Raw genomic sequence first — 16,137 nt, forward strand, 5'->3', positions numbered from 1 at the left:
AATCAGATCGTATATAACGTAATAACAACGTTGCCTATTGCTCTTTCAATAATCAAGATTGTTTTCAATTAATTTAGGAGATCCGTTTACCGTATCAAATTAAAAGGACAAGTCTTCTAGAATCCTTTGTAACTTTCAAACAACGTGCCCCTCACTTTAAAGGAGTATTAGCAATGGAATCTATTATGCCGCTTCCACGCGGTTTTCCCTGGAAACCAGCGTGGCTAACTTTCTTGATTTTGCCGCGAGGGGCTAATAGACCTAACTGTATCCTAACCTATCACCCTTTATTGCTTCTACAGTAGGCATATAACGGTAGCACTAGGAAGGTTACTATTCCATTATCATCTCATAAAGAAATTAACGTTAACGCGGTGAATTTCTAGTAATGAGGAAAATTAAGTCACCATTGCTAATCCCATTACCAGCTGTTTAGATTACACGTGCCTATACACAAGTACATACACACACTTTTTTAATGGTGATAATAGAATGGTAACCCCTTTTTAGAGGGGAAAGGGAGTGCTAGTAATGTGGACTAATGGCCTCATTGCTAGCAAGCCTTGTCAGGTCGACTTCCACGCGGTTCTCCCTGGAAACCATTGTTAGATTCGTCATAGGGGGCTAACTGACCTGCTTCATCCTCACCTATCATCCTTCACTGGTGTCCCGCCAGCGTATACCGATAGCGCAAGCGGGTTCACCATTTCATTATCATCCATTAAAAGCCTTTTTTATGCAAGATGCGCTGACTCATGGGCGCCGCCAAGGCTCTGATTAACGCCGGTCGTGTCAGGGTGGGATAGGTGATAGCGAGGGTGCAGTCGCTGGACTCACGGTTCATGCGTTGCATTCTCTGGGCATGTGGCGCAGCGCTGACTGCTGAGAGTGTCGACACCAGCGGAGGCATTTTGTTTCCGTTGCGAGCAGACGGGCCACAGGTCCGCCGCATGTGTCGCGCCATCACCAGAATGCTGCGTGTGCGTTGGGGCCGGTCGTAAGGCCAGCCACAGGGTGGGTGGCACCGCACAATGTAGCCGACCGTGGAAGGCTTGAGCTCCGGCACGAGATGGCCGCGGGGGCGGAGAATCGATGGACATCTAGCAGAGCTTTAGCCGTTAGGTGTCCATTGGCTCTGACGGGGATCTCCGGGCGGCGGATGACGGGATTCATCCAAAGCCCAACGTGAGACAGGAGATCCGGTAGGAGGCGCGCTGCGTATTCCCGGCGCGCCACTCGGAGAGCACCCCAAAAGGGGCGGCGCTACCGGTGATGAGGAGGAATAGAAACGCGAGCCCTGATCAAAAGCACTTAGTGGAATACCAGGGGGGTTTTTAGTGGATAAGAATCCCATGGTACCCATTCGTCGTCCCGCTGGCGAATGGGTCACTTTCTGAAGATTTTTCTCTTGACAAAAAAAAAAAAGTAAATGAAAGAGTTATGACCGGTCCATGGTGTTATTTATGCCTACAGTGGTGTCTGTACTCACCGCTTATAGTTTTTCTTTCCATCAGGACTGTACATCAGGAGTACTTAATATTACTGTGGACATAGGGTACTTGTAGTAATTTAAGATGTATCTTTATTAATGTTATATTTATATATGTATATAATGGGGGTTTGTTTGTTACTTTGTTTTTATAGTACCATAATGGCTTAGTCAATCTCTATGAAATTTGATACACGCTTGCTATCATAATATCAGCCTTTAACAGTCCACTGCTGAACATAAGCTTCCCCCTTGGGGAGTTTGTCAATAGTTGCCAAACTTGGCAGGCGGACTTTGCAACCACAGTTAGGCTTTGAAGATTTTAAGAGGGACGCTGCTGCCCATTCCTTTGCTTTCCCTTAGTGACCTTTTATGATGGCCACGAGAATGGAAGGGGTGGTCTATTTTATGCCGGGACCACACGGCAAACGGCTACACTTCCTACATAGCATGAAAAAGGACATAAGCTACTTTTTATACTGTTCGGTTTCTAGTATAGTATTATATTATATTTGTGGTTCGGTGGACATATCTCGATCATGCGGACGAAGGCGCGTGTAAAAGCTGGTTTATATACAATGTTATGGTAAATGAAGTTGTAAATAAAATTTATGGCTTATGGTTATGGACGAAACCGGACAGACAGGTTACCAAAATATTTTAAGTACTATAATTTGCATATAAATTTGCTCTTTATATATACATACATATATTAACAATATACCTAATATTAAAAAAAAAAAAACTATGTATTATAAACGTAAATGTGTGAATAAAAGCAGCGTCGGACTGGCCGTACCCCTTTCCGACCCAAGATTATTTTTCTTTCAGATTAAATATATTTTCGTATTTTGGATGCAAGCCATCTTGCCGGCACGCACGAGACTACTGCACCACGTAACCGCTAAAATGATTTCTTATTGGCTGGTTTTGAATCTCACTATCATGTTATTTCAGCTTCGTGCGTAAAAATGAATTGCGCGCGGTTTTAGAATTTTTTAAAGTTACAACTCACGCCCGTATCGTTCAGGTCTGAAAGGGATATAGTCGAGGTGGCATTTGCCAGCCGGGCTTCAGCCTGCGTGGGCCTCCCACGGGCCTGGCTTGCGGGGCTTTCGGTGGCGCTACCGACTGGTGCAACTATCATCTAGTCTCGGGCCCCGGGCTTTTGATCAGCCACCCGGTGTTAGTGTTCTAGCTGTGTTTTGCTGATTCTTAATTATTCTATAGGTAATATTACCATTTTAGATATGACCCTTATATAAGACTTACGATCAGGGGTCCTCACTTTAACAGTGCGGACTTTGGAGTCCAATCCTTTATTTCAATGGGCGGAAGCTTCGAACCAGCAGATGAGCTTGTTGATGAAAGAGTCTTGATGATGGTGTGCTGATTTAATGCACACAGTTTAAAATAGCGTTCTTCCAATTCGGCTTCATCTTCGTTGTCGCTTGGATCGTAATACTAAGCCTTTAAATAATAAGCCCTTCCAGCTCAGTCTGACCCTGAATAAAAGTAAGTTTGTCACAATACTTCATATTATAACCCAATAGTAAGGATATGTTGCCAATTTAATGTAGTGACTGCAAACAGTAACGACATTGATATATTTAAGGTTAAAATAAATAAATAAAATAAAAATAGCCTTTATTCCTGAATTACAGATTTTTTTAAATTGTAAATATGTATAAATAATGTTGACATCAGCAACATCTTATTTTTCAGGTTGTTCTAGAACATAGGCCTCCTCCATATTTCTCCATTGGTAACGATTCTTTGCAGCTTGTCTCCAGCCTTTGGGTAAATCATCCTCCCATCTTCTTATTGGCCTACCTCGGTTTCTTTTTCCATCACGTGGATACCACTCAATTAAATCTTGGGTCCATTTATTTTTTGATGACCTCATGATATGCCCAGTCCATCGCCATTTGAGCTTTTTTATTTTAAGAGTCACATCTGTAATGCCAGTTCGTTTTCGAATATCAGTGAGTCGCTGTTTGTCCTTTAATCTGATGCCAAGTATACTTCTTTCCATACCTTGCTGACATACTTTTAATTTCTGTATAGTTTGTTTTGTTAAAGCCCATGTTTGACAGCCGTATGTCAGCACTGGCAGGATGCAACTGTTATAAACTTTTTTTTTTGTCAGATACTGGTATTGACTTATTTTTCATTATTTCTTTTAGTGACCAATAACGAGACCAACTGTTATTTATTCTTTTCTGTATCTCTTTAAGCATTTGTTGTTTAGGTGAGATAATTTGACCCAGATATGTATACTCTTCTACATATTCAAGCTCTTGATCGTCCACTACAAGTTTAATTTTTTTGCTATTTGTCATTGCTTTTGTCTTGGTGATGTTTATACTCAGTCCCACTTTTTTACTTTCCGTAGTAAGTTCTTGGAGCATTTTTTGTAAAATCTTGGGACTGTCTGCAAACAACACCAAGTCGTCAGCAAACCTTAGATGTGTTAAATTAATTCCGTTGATATTTATTCCATAATACTCCCAATCCAAGTTTCTGAATATGCTTTCTAAAACAGCTGAGAAAAGTTTAGGCGACAAAGGGTCTTTGTCTCACACCTTTCTGAATTTTGAATTCTTCCCCCACTGTTTCGAGCTGAATTTTTGCAGTACTATGTTCATATATTTGTTTAATTATTCGGATATATTTTTTATTTATGCCTTGTTTGTGTAGTGTCTCATAAATGGAACCATGAAGTAAAGAGTCGAATGCTTTATTATAGTCTACAAATACAATGTAATATGATTTTCCATATTCGTTGTACTTCTCTATCAATTGCTTTACTACATGTATATGGTCTACTGTAGAGAAATCGCTACGAAATCCAGCTTGTTCCCTAGGTTGCTGTTCATCAAGGCATATAGTAAGTCGTGTTAGAAGGACTTTGGAGAATATTTTATATATATTAGACATTAAACTGATAGGTCTATAGTTATCCATTTTATCTTTGTCTCCTTTCTTATGTAACAAGACAATTGTAGATTTAGACCATTGGATCGGAATCACTTCACTTGATAGGATTTCATTGAATAGTTCTGTCAACGGTTGGATTATAATTTCCATTGTAGCTTTCAGTGTCTCGTTACTTATTTTGTCATCCCCAGGTGCTTTGTCTTTTTTTTGAGTCAGAATAGCTTACCTTACTTCACTTTCAAGAATACTAGGAATGGAGTCTTCATCAATTCCTTCCAACTTTTCTTTTTTGTTGTTGTAATAGTTTTTATTTTTATATAGATTTCGATAAAATTCTGTTGCAATTCTTGACATTTGTAGCCTTTTTGTTGTGTTGTGTAGTTTACCAAGTGTATCTTTGGACTTTATATTACACATCCAAGTGTTATGGTCTTTTAGTTGTTTAAAAGCTTTTTTAACTCCACCTGATTTCTCAATTTCTCCTGTTATTATTCTTTGTCTTATGGATTTTTTGTATTTTCTTATACTTACAAGAATTCTTTTGCTAAGATTTTCTATTTCTTTTCTATTTTTCTTTCTATTTGTAAATAATAGTTTCCGTTCTTTTATTAACTTTCTGGCTTCTTCTCCTACTTTATCTTTTTTTATTTTTACTGGAAGACATTCTTTTTGTATATTTTTTAAACATCTCTCAATAACATTGTACTTATCTTGCAGCGATTTATTTCGTTTAGTGTCGAGTAATTCTTTTCGATATTTATGTAACTGATCTTCTGGTATATGCAATAGTTTCGTGTTTGTGTGCTTATTTATATGTTTACGTATTCTTTTAATACTGTTTGTAGTGATAGTGCCTCGCACCATTCTGTGGTTTGTATTAAAGTTAAATTTGTTTATTACCTCAATGTTATTAAAGTTATGTACTATATTTGTTAATATAAAATCAATTTCATTTCTACTTCTACCATCTGGTGAAATCCAAGTCCATTTCCTTTTCTCTTTCTTCTTATAAATACTGTTGCGGCCTCTTTGACAGGTTTTATCGCTGGCCGCTAAGACATTCTACAATTAAAACTGACAGCTTGGGACAAAACAAAAGGACTTTGACAAAAGACCGATAAGAAGACGGACGTAATTTTGATGACAAATTTGCCTTTTAATTTTAATACATTTTGACGACAAATTCGGACCCTTTGACCAAAAAGCGGTCCATCGACCTTTCAAGTGGTCCTTCGAAAAAACTACAACCAACCTATGGTGCAGACACGAAGACAAGCGAAGATGACGACAATTCCGACGACGCTGCTTGCTACTGCTGACCAGGGTGAACACGACCGACAGTCCGCCCACGGTAGCCGCCAGCCCTCACCCACGCCATCCGCCCGTTCGCACTCTAGTACGTCCACATCGACTGTAGTAAGAAGACAACGACTCCTACAACTACAATTGCAAGCCGCGGAAGAGCGCGCGTTGATACAAACCAGACTCATCGAAGAAAAACTTGCATTATCAGCACAAGCACTTGAAGATGAAGAGAACCTCCTCATGCTCAATAGGACACAGTCACGCGAGTCCCTACGTCTGCCTACAACCTCAGGTATGGTGTATCAAAATAATATTAGTATGCCTCACGCTATCTCGACGGCTATCAATACTGATACACAGACACAGCCTGAAATGATGCCTGTACCACCACACATTCCTACACGCAGACTAGAGAATGACAACACAAACATGTCTAAACTCCTAGCCAGGCAAATAAGCGCAAAGGAGCTGCCCTTGTATAGCGGTGAGCCTGATGAGTGGCCGTTGTTCTATAGGCAGTATATATCGACAACACGGCTGTGTGGTTATAGCGACGATGAAAACATCGAACGACTAGCGCGCTGCCTGAAGGGCCGTGCGCGTGACGCTGTATCTGCGCTGTTGGTGAGTGCTACAAACCTAAAACTAATAATAGACACATTGAAGTTACGATTTGGCAGACCTGAATTAATCATAGAAGTCATGTTGAATAAAATAAGGCTCATGCGTGAAGTCCGTCATGACGACGTCAATCATTTAATAGAATATGCGACTGCAATTCAAAATGTTGTAGCTACGATGAAAATGACAGAAGAGGTTGGACATCTGACTAATCCCACTTTAATTCGAGAAATAATAAGTAAACTGCCGTCACTATTGAAATATCAATGGAGTATGTATATATCGAATAAAAATGTAAATATTGTAACTTTATGTCATGTATCTGAGTGGCTCATGACCGTAGCTAACGCCGCCACTTATATTGCTCCGCTGCCTATAAGGACTGTAAATAATACTGTTGCGAAGCTGCCGACCAAGCCTGACCATAGACCATGGAGACCGGTGATAGCTACAGTTTCATCATCATCACCTACATGTGTGCTCTGCAACGGTAATCATCGACTAAGTGATTGTGATGATTTCAAACGGATGACGATAGACGACCGCTGGAAGTTGGTAACTGACAAAAAGTTATGTTTCTCTTGTCTATCTGTACGACACCAACTAAAAGCCTGTAAGAGAAAAATTAAATGCTCTGTTCCTGAATGTGTCCGTGCTCATCACACCTTGCTTCATGCTGCCCCACGCGACGAGACTGATGATAGAGTAATATCCGTCAATCATGCCGAAACGACAGTGAACAACGACAGTCGAAGCTCGCGTGTATTACTGAAGGTCGTGCCAGTCGTTGTATCAGGTACAAAAGGTGACGTCACTACCTTCGCTCTCCTTGATGAAGGCGCATCTGTGAGCCTGGTTGATGCTACTCTGCTCGAGAAGGCTGGCATTACTGGTCCGACGACAAATCTACACATGCGTGGTGTGTCCGGAATGTCAACCACAGAGACGGACTCAAAAATAGTGTCATTTAATATTCGCGGTTTGAATGAAAAAAATGTGTATAGTGTAAATAGTGTTCGTTCTATAAATAATTTGAATATTGTAGTAGATAGTATTTCATATAAAAATATTGTAAATAAATTTCCTTATGTGACTGACTATGTGACAGACTATGACATACGACCTAGAAAGATTGAGTTACTAATTGGACAAGATAATATTGAGTTAATTATTACTAGACAAATAATACAAGGACATAAGAACGGACCTATAATATCTAAGACGGACTTGGGTTATGTTGTACATGGGAACATAGGACTTCGTAGTATAGCGAATGACAGAACTATATTACATCTATGCTCTTGTGACGAATTACACGACCTCGTTAAGAGATCTTTTTCCACAGAGTCTTTCGGCGTGAAGCAGACAGGTGACTTTCCTCGTTCTCGAGAGGATCAGCTGGCGCTGAAGATTATGGAACAGACCACGAAACTCTTGCCTCAAGGACGATGGGAGACCGGCCTACTCTGGAGGTCTGATGACGTTCAGCTCCCGAATAGCTACCCACAGGCGAAGAGTAGACTTATAGGTATCCAGAGAAAATTTCGTAGGTATCCTGAGCTTGCTGTCAAGTATGAGGAGAAGATCCAGGAGAATGTTGATAAAGGATACATCTCAAAATTAACTCCTGAAGAGGCCTCGATCCAGACCAATAAGACATGGTATCTTCCTCACTTTGCCGTTTTTAATCCTAATAAGCCTAATAAGTTGCGAATTGTACTTGACTGTGCAGCTAAGTCTGACGGTAAGTCACTCAATGACTTCTTATTGAGTGGACCTGATTTTTTAACATCTTTGCCTGCTGTATTATTAGGGTTCCGTCTAGGCAAATATTGTGTAATTGGTGACATCCAAGAGATGTTTCATAGAGTACTTATTAGGGAAGATGACCGACATGCCCAACGACTTCTCTGGAATAATGACGTTTATGTCATGAATGTCATGACTTTTGGACCTGTCTGTTCACCATCATCAGCTCAATATGTAAAAAATTTGAATGCTCGTAGATATGAGGCGACTCACCCAGAAGCTGTCAAAGCTATTATAGACCACCATTACGTCGACGACTACATCCACTCTTTTGACGATGAGGATGACTTGGTACGCGTAGTGGATGATGTAATACGTATACATGCTGCAGGTGGCTTCAATATAAGGAATTTTGTCTCTAGTTCTCATACACTATTGGAACACTTACCTTCAGACAAGCTATCCCCGTGTATCCTGAAGATCCTCTCTGACTCCAAGGATGATCAGGTAGAACGTGTGCTTGGAGTGCGCTGGAACCAGGATTCCGATGAGTTTATCTTTCTATTGAAGCTTCCTAAGGTGAGCGAGGACATTAAGTCAAGGGAGAAGAAACCAACCAAACGTGACATATTAAGATTGACGATGTCCATTTTTGATCCTTTAGGTTTCCTCTTATATGTGACAGTGAAGGGGCGAATTCTCCTGCAAAATATCTGGAAATCCAAAATCAGCTGGGACGATGAAATCGAATCGACTAGTTTCAAGGAATGGCAGTTATGGTTGTTGGAATTACAAAAGGTCAGCGACTTTAGACTTCTTCGTTGGCTTTTTACTGACATGTGTGACAAACAAGCTGACTTAGAACTTCACATTTTTTGCGATGCAAGCAGTAAGGCTTATGCGAGCGTTGCATATCTACGCGTCAAGATGTCAGATGGTAGTTGGCATGTAGCTTTCGTCTTGGCACGTGCTCACGTCGCACCACTCAAAGTAATGAGCATACCTCGTCTCGAGTTACAGGCTGCCTTGCTGGGTGCTAGACTAGCTCACACTTTGAAGCAACACTTTGATGCAAGCATAACACTTTGGTCTGACTCTATGACTGTTCTGAGCTGGCTTCGTTCTGACAGCGGTCGTTTTAAGCCTTTCGTCGCCCATCGTGTCAGCGAGATCTCCGAGTTAACCGACGTTAATCACTGGAGGTGGGTACCGTCAGGCCTAAATGCAGCAGACGATGCAACTAGAGAGACAGTTACCGAGGATAATACGAGATGGTTATATGGACCACAGTTTCTCCGGGGATCCAAGGAATTCTGGCCGTCAGAAGAGACTGAATTCATTGTTGATCCTGACGACGTTGAGGTGAAAACCATCTTAGTTTTAACTGAAATGCCCGTTAATCTGCCTGACGTCAGCCGATTCTCAAAGTTTTGGAGGCTAATAAGAAGTACCGCGTGGTTCTACCGCGCTGTATGTAACTGGATTCACAAAGATAACAGAAAACGAGGTGAATTGACAGCGGACGAAGTTAAAGAAGCAGAGAAGGCGCTTATTAAGGATAGTCAAAGAAGAATATTTTCTGACGATATTAAAAATATTAAAAAATGTGGACAAGTGGACAAAGAGAGTTTTCTATGCCAATTAACGCCATTTCTGGATGGAGACGCCATTCTCCGCGTTGATGGGAGGATTCGCGAAGCGAATGTTGGCAATGACACTCGACACCCAATCATTTTGCATCCAAAAGACAAATTTACGCGTCTCATCATGCACTAGTACCATCAAGATGCAGCCCATAGTGGACGGGAACTGGTATTTAATAATCTTCGACAACGTTTTTGGATAATCGGTGGAAGGAACGCTGTCAAGTCTATTTGGAACGACTGTCAGTTATGTAGAATAAGGAGAGCAAGACCTGACCCACCTCTGATGGGGTCATTACCCGATATAAGGCTGACTCCTGGTGGACGCGCTTTCCAGTATACGGGTCTGGACTATTTCGGCCCAATGCTGGTCAAGGTAGGCCGTCATCGAGAGAAGAGATATGGAGCTCTTTTCACCTGTCTTACGGTTCGAGCTATCCATATTGAGGTGACACATGATTTATCAACAAGCAGTGCTATCATGGCCATCCGACGTTTCATTGCTCGTCGTGGTTGCCCAAGACAAATATGGAGTGACAATGCCACCACTTTTAAAGGAGCCGACCGTGAGCTGAAATTGTCCGTGGCGGCCTTGGACAAAGACGAACTAACTAGGATGGGAAGTACCAGGGGAATTGACTGGCACTTTATCGCCCCTAACGCTCCTCATATGGGAGGTTGTTGGGAGCGAATGGTGCGCTCTGTTAAGACTGCTCTCCGTGTCACTCTAAAAGAAACAGCGCCGAGTGATCAAGTTCTGTCAACACTCCTAGCGGAGACAGAACATTTTGTAAATAGTAGACCACTAACGTATGTACCTATTGACAAGGACGACGACTTACCTTTAACTCCGAATGACTTTTTGATGACGAAGACAAATGACATGGACCATCCTTTGGGTATCTTTGACGACGATGACTTACTGCGACGATCCTGGCGTCACTCCCAGCGACTGGCCGACCTTACCTGGAAACGTTGGATAAAAGAGTACTTACCAACTTTGACAAGACAAGACAAATGGTTTCGACAAGAAACACGACCGTTAATGACTGATGACGTTGTAATTATAACTGACGATCAACTCCCACGAAACCAGTGGCCCAAAGGACGAGTGACGGCAGTGTATCCTGGGAAGGACGGCAGGGTTCGAGTAGCTGACGTGCTGACTTCGACCGGACTCTATAAGCGACCAGTGACAAAGCTGGCCAGATTGGACGTCCGCGCCTAGGCCTTGCCTGGAGTATTGGCTTCCAATACTGGAGGTGGGAATGTTGCGGCCTCTTTGACAGGTTTTATCGCTGGCCGCTAAGACATTCTACAATTAAAACTGACAGCTTGGGACAAAACAAAAGGACTTTGACAAAAGACCGATAAGAAGACGGACGTAATTTTGATGACAAATTTGCCTTTTAATTTTAATACATTTTGACGACAAATTCGGACCCTTTGACCTAAAAAGCGGTCCATCGACCTTTCAAATACTGTTCATTATTTTCAAATTATACTCCAATGCAAAGTCTACTAGTCTTTGTCCATTGTTATTTCTTTTTCCATAACTGTATTTTCCTATAATATTGTTTTCGCCATTCTGTTGTATCCCTATTTGACTGTTAAAATCGCCAATTATTACTTTATTCTTGTGAGTTTCTTCCATAGTTTCTTGTAGAGATATATAAAAAGAATTCTTGTCTTCATCTGTTGCTTGTTCAGTGGGCGCATATACTTGGATAATGGAGCAGGTATTCTTATGACCGGGTAGTTTAATGTTTAATATCGCTATTCTATCTGATTTACCTATAAATTCTTCTATATTCTCTTTTAAATATTTTTTTATTATGAATCCAACACCATACATTCCTTGTTTCTCGCCTTTGTAGTAGAATATGTAATTTTGATATTCTCTGATTTCTTCTCCCATGCGTCTTATTTCACTCAAGCCTAATATATCCCAACATATATCTTCTAAAGCTTCTTGTAGTTCTATTAATCTGTCTTCTGTCCGTAGAGTTCTGGTATTGAGTGTTGCTATATATATTTTAGTTTGTTTGTCAGATTTTATTAACATACTATGTTTAAGTTGTCGTTTCCTTGGATGTATTTTACTTATTTTCTGTTCATTTTCTGGAGGGTGGTGGTCTAATGTCCCACGGTGACCAGCCGGGTTGGGACTTTTTTTAATTGTTGTGGTAGTATAATTTGTTAAATCTTGGTTGTTTTTCCTGTTGCCGATGTCTGTTAATTGTTATTGACTACTTCCGTTTTTTGAAAATGACTTTGTCCTCATATAGGAAAATGCATTTATTTTGTTGATTTTATTGGGATTATTTGTTGTTTTCCCTCCTTGTTGTTTTTCAGTGGAAAATTCAGGTGACTTTGATGGTGATCGTTTTCTTTTGTCACTCAGTACTACATTATCTCTGATTATCAGTTTATCGTATCGAAGGTAAGCAATTTTTCCTTTATTTCTTTCTTCTAAAAGTTTGGGCTTAAGTTCGTTTCTTTTGTTTAAAACATCTTTTGGAAAATCGTCGGTGACATAAATATCTTTTGGTAAATACTTTTTGTTCCTTAAAATTTCGAATTTTCTCCAGGATAAAGTTAATATTATTAATATGGGTCTTACTTTTTTATCGTTTTTCTTACCCAAACGAGTGGCTCTGCTTATCTCCCATTTGTCCCAATTTTCAATTTTTGCATTTTCACTAACATTATTTAGTGTATCCAAAACAATCTCTAGCAATTCCGAGTTTGTATTCTCTTTTTCAGGGATGCCATGTAGGATAACATTATTTTTCCTTGCATTGTTTTCCAGCCAATTCACTTTATTTTGTAATGTTTTAACTTCTTGTTTTAGCACTTGATTTTCTTCTATTATTGGCCTTACTTTTTCTTCAAAAACTTCCGACACCATTGTGGTTAACTTATCCGTTAGAGTGACAGTTTGATTATGAAGTTCATCTTTAAATTTTTCCCATAAAAACTGCATCTGTTCTTCCATTATTGGTGAACTATCTATACTATTTCAGCTATAAATATGTATTACCTTCTGTTTAAGTTGTATGGATTTAGTGGCTTTACTTTTCTATATATATTTAAGGTTAACCAGTTTTAAAGGAGGGGGGTACGGGTTGTTAGCAAAACGGACTACCGGTTCTATAGCTAGCAATATACCTTAATAGGTCGACCTCCATGCGGTTTTCTTCGGAAACTTTCGTGGTTAATTCTTGAATTCGTCACTAACTCTCACCTATGACCTTTCACTGATGGTAACAGAACTGAGCGCTGTCCTCGCTCGCTGGTGCCCCGTCAGTGCATACCGAGAGCGCGGGCAGGGTTGCCATTCCATTATCACCCACAAAAAAGTAGTCTGTCGCGTCGACCTCCACGCGATTCTCCCTGGAAACCATCATGATTGATTTCTAGCAACATATACATTTTGATAGTTTCATTCCGCCAGACATATCGATATACGCTGTCGAAGTATGTGTGAAGGATGATAGCTCAAGATGAAAACAGAACAGTTAGCTCGTTGTAAATAATTTATAAGAGTTAATCACGATGGTTTCAGTTAGCACAGGTTGGTTAGTGACGAATTCAAGAATTAACCACGAAAGTTTCCGGGGGAAACCGCATGGAGGTCGACCTATTAGGGTATATTGCTAGCAATGGTGATATCAGACCCTTTTTATTAAAATGCCTTTCCCCCCTTAACAGAGTAAATTGTTAACAATACGGAGTTTATTATATGTTAACAATAAGTTTCAACCGTGAAGCAGTTGTGTTTGCATGGCTGTGTTTCGATTTGAAGGGTGGGATATGGCGTGAATTTACTGGGTACAGAGGAATAACACCTGAGTTCTCAGGAATGGCAACGCATGGCGAAACAGTATACTCTAATATGTCCATAGTACTGCTCATATCTATAGGCGACGGTTACCATTTTCCATCAGATGGGCCGTCAGTTTGTTTGCCATTCTAAGTTGTATAAAAAAAAGCCAACGTATACCGATAGCGCGGGCGGGGTTACCATTTTATTTTCAACCATTAAAACAAATCCATTTTTCATCCATCACAAGCAACAATGTTGCTATACCAATAGATAATATTCAAGTTACAGGTGCCTTATCATACACGTGCCCCGGCATTTTTTTTTTTTACTAATATCCACATTTTGCACATGCTATGCGCCATCATAACCACGTCACAGTTCCGCATACTTCAAGTCGTCCCTGCAACTACATTAGTGCCAATGTAATGATTTATTGAGCGTCCATCTTTAACACTTAAGGTATTGCTAGTGGCTTCTTTAGAAATAATATTATTTAATTAAAATGGAAAACAAGTTAATCGTCCGTCACACGAGGACGTCATTTGGATTTTGAGTACTTTGGTGGTGTAGTGGTTTAAAATATTGCCTCGTCGTTCAATGGTTGCAGGTTTCTTTTTATGGGTCTGGAAATGAAATGATATCCACCGATGAGGCATCAGTGAAAGGTCATAGATGAGGATGAAAGCAGGACAGTTAGACCATAGTGATTTCACAAGAATATCACGATGGTTTCCAGGGAGAACAAAGTGAGGTCTTGAATGGATATATTGCCAGCAATGGGGCTGTTATTCCCCATAATAATCCCTTTATTCTTGATGATTTCAGATTTTTTTTAATGGATGATAATGGAATGGTAACCCCGCTATCGTTATATATCGGCGGGGCACCAGTCAGAAGTGATAGGTGAGAATAAAAGAGCAGGTCAGTTAGCCCATCGTGATAAATATACCTGGAATTCAGCACGATGATTTCCAGAGCGGACCACGTGGACGTTTACCTGATAGGGTGTTTTTTTTATACAACTTATAGTGGCAAACAAGCTGACGGTCCACCTGATGGAAAGGGGTAACCGTCGCCTATAGACATGAGCAGTGCCATGGACATAACAGAGTATACTGTTTCGCCCATGATACCCCCCATGCGTTGTCATTCCTGAGGACTCTGGTGTTATTCATCCGTACCTAGTAAATTCACGCCATATCCCACCCTTCAAACCGAAACCCAGCCATGCAAACACAACTGCTTCACGGTTAAAACACGAATGGGATAGAAGTACCCAAGCAATCGACTTTTGTACAAAGTTTCCCTCTCAAATAAAAAAAAAAATAGAATGAATTTCAACTTATTTTATATTGTTAAGTATTTAATTATATTTTTATAACTAAAGAATAAATTATTGAAGATAAACACATTCCGAATGTAAATTTTGTTTGTTTGTTCATAACCACAGGACAGGACGGTGTGGTTATTTTCCTCGCAATAGAATAAATGATTTTAATTTGCAGATTACACGGTTGGCGTTATTTAATCACTTCAATACTATAAATAGTCCACGGTGAACCGGACTACCATGCTGGCAAGGTCAAGAGAAGCAAGTCGTCGCTTGAACTTGAGAAAAACAGGGAAATACAGCAATTTGTTTATGATTAAATTCGACCAACGTACATTATTATTGCCAGAAGAATTTTTTGTACAAAACTCGTCTGCTTGGGTACTTTTTTTTATACAACTCAGAATGCCAAACAAGCCGCCGGCCCACCCGATGGAAAGTGGCAACCGTCGCCTAAAGACATGAGCAGTACCATGGACATAACAGAGTATACTGTTTCGCCTATGATACACCCCATGCGTTGCTATTCCTGAGGACTCAGGTGTTTTTTCTCTGTACCCTGTAAATTCACGCCATATCCCACCCTTAGAATCGAAACACAGCCATGCAAATATAACTGCTTTACGGTTGAAACACGAATGGAACAGAGGTGCCCAAACAAACGACTTCTGTACAAAGTCTCCCTCTGGTAAACGTCTGGTACGTAAACAGTAAGTGGTACTACTGTACCATTCGTATTTCCGCTGTGCAGCAGCTGTTCTTGCACGGCTGTGTTTCAGTAATTCAGTGAAATTACAGGGTAATGTTCATGGTTCCGTTCATGTCCATAGACAATGGATGCTGTTCTCCATCAGGAGGGCCATCAGTTGATTGTCATTCTATATGAAAAAAATTATATTTATTTGATCAACTGAGTGACCTTTACAGTCTCCTAGTACGCTCACCCGGGGGGAAGGGATTGTTAGTAATGTGAACTAAGAGCCGCATTGCTAGCAAATACTGTCAGGTCGACCTCCACGTGGTTCCCCCTGGAAGCCATCGTGAACAATTCTTGTTGAATTCGTCACGATAGGCTAACTGACCTGCTTCATCCTCACCTATCATCCTTTACTGATGGCCCGCCAGTGTATACCGATAGCGCGGGTGGGGTTACCATGCCATTATCATCCATTAAAAAAAGTTTCGTGGAACCTTATTTAGGAATCGCTGCGGGACAGCAGTAGCAGCAATA

General features: G+C 40.5%; 3 protein-coding genes across 3 annotated transcripts; 2 read left to right on the forward strand and 1 right to left on the reverse strand.

Annotated features, from left to right (window-relative positions):
* Positions 1-5,710: 5,710 nt before the first annotated feature.
* On the forward strand, positions 5,711-9,880 carry LOC128202521 (uncharacterized). The gene has a single exon (XM_052903215.1). The coding sequence runs from the start codon at positions 5,711-5,713 to the stop codon at positions 9,878-9,880; it is 4,170 nt and encodes a 1,389-aa protein (XP_052759175.1).
* Positions 9,881-9,885: 5 nt separating this feature from the next.
* LOC128202522 (uncharacterized) lies at positions 9,886-10,975 on the forward strand. Its single transcript, XM_052903216.1, has one exon. The coding sequence runs from the start codon at positions 10,034-10,036 to the stop codon at positions 10,973-10,975; it is 942 nt and encodes a 313-aa protein (XP_052759176.1). The 5' UTR covers positions 9,886-10,033.
* A 1,014-nt stretch (positions 10,976-11,989) lies between these two features.
* LOC128202593 (uncharacterized) lies at positions 11,990-12,744 on the reverse strand. The gene has a single exon (XM_052903433.1). The coding sequence runs from the start codon at positions 12,731-12,733 to the stop codon at positions 11,990-11,992; it is 744 nt and encodes a 247-aa protein (XP_052759393.1). The 5' UTR covers positions 12,734-12,744.
* Between the last annotated feature and the right edge of the window lie 3,393 nt (positions 12,745-16,137).

The sequence above is a fragment of the Galleria mellonella genome, unplaced genomic scaffold, assembly GCF_026898425.1.
Source record: "Galleria mellonella isolate WM207_F2 unplaced genomic scaffold, CSIRO_AGI_GalMel_v1 utg1053, whole genome shotgun sequence".
Lineage (NCBI taxonomy): Eukaryota > Metazoa > Arthropoda > Insecta > Lepidoptera > Pyralidae > Galleria > Galleria mellonella.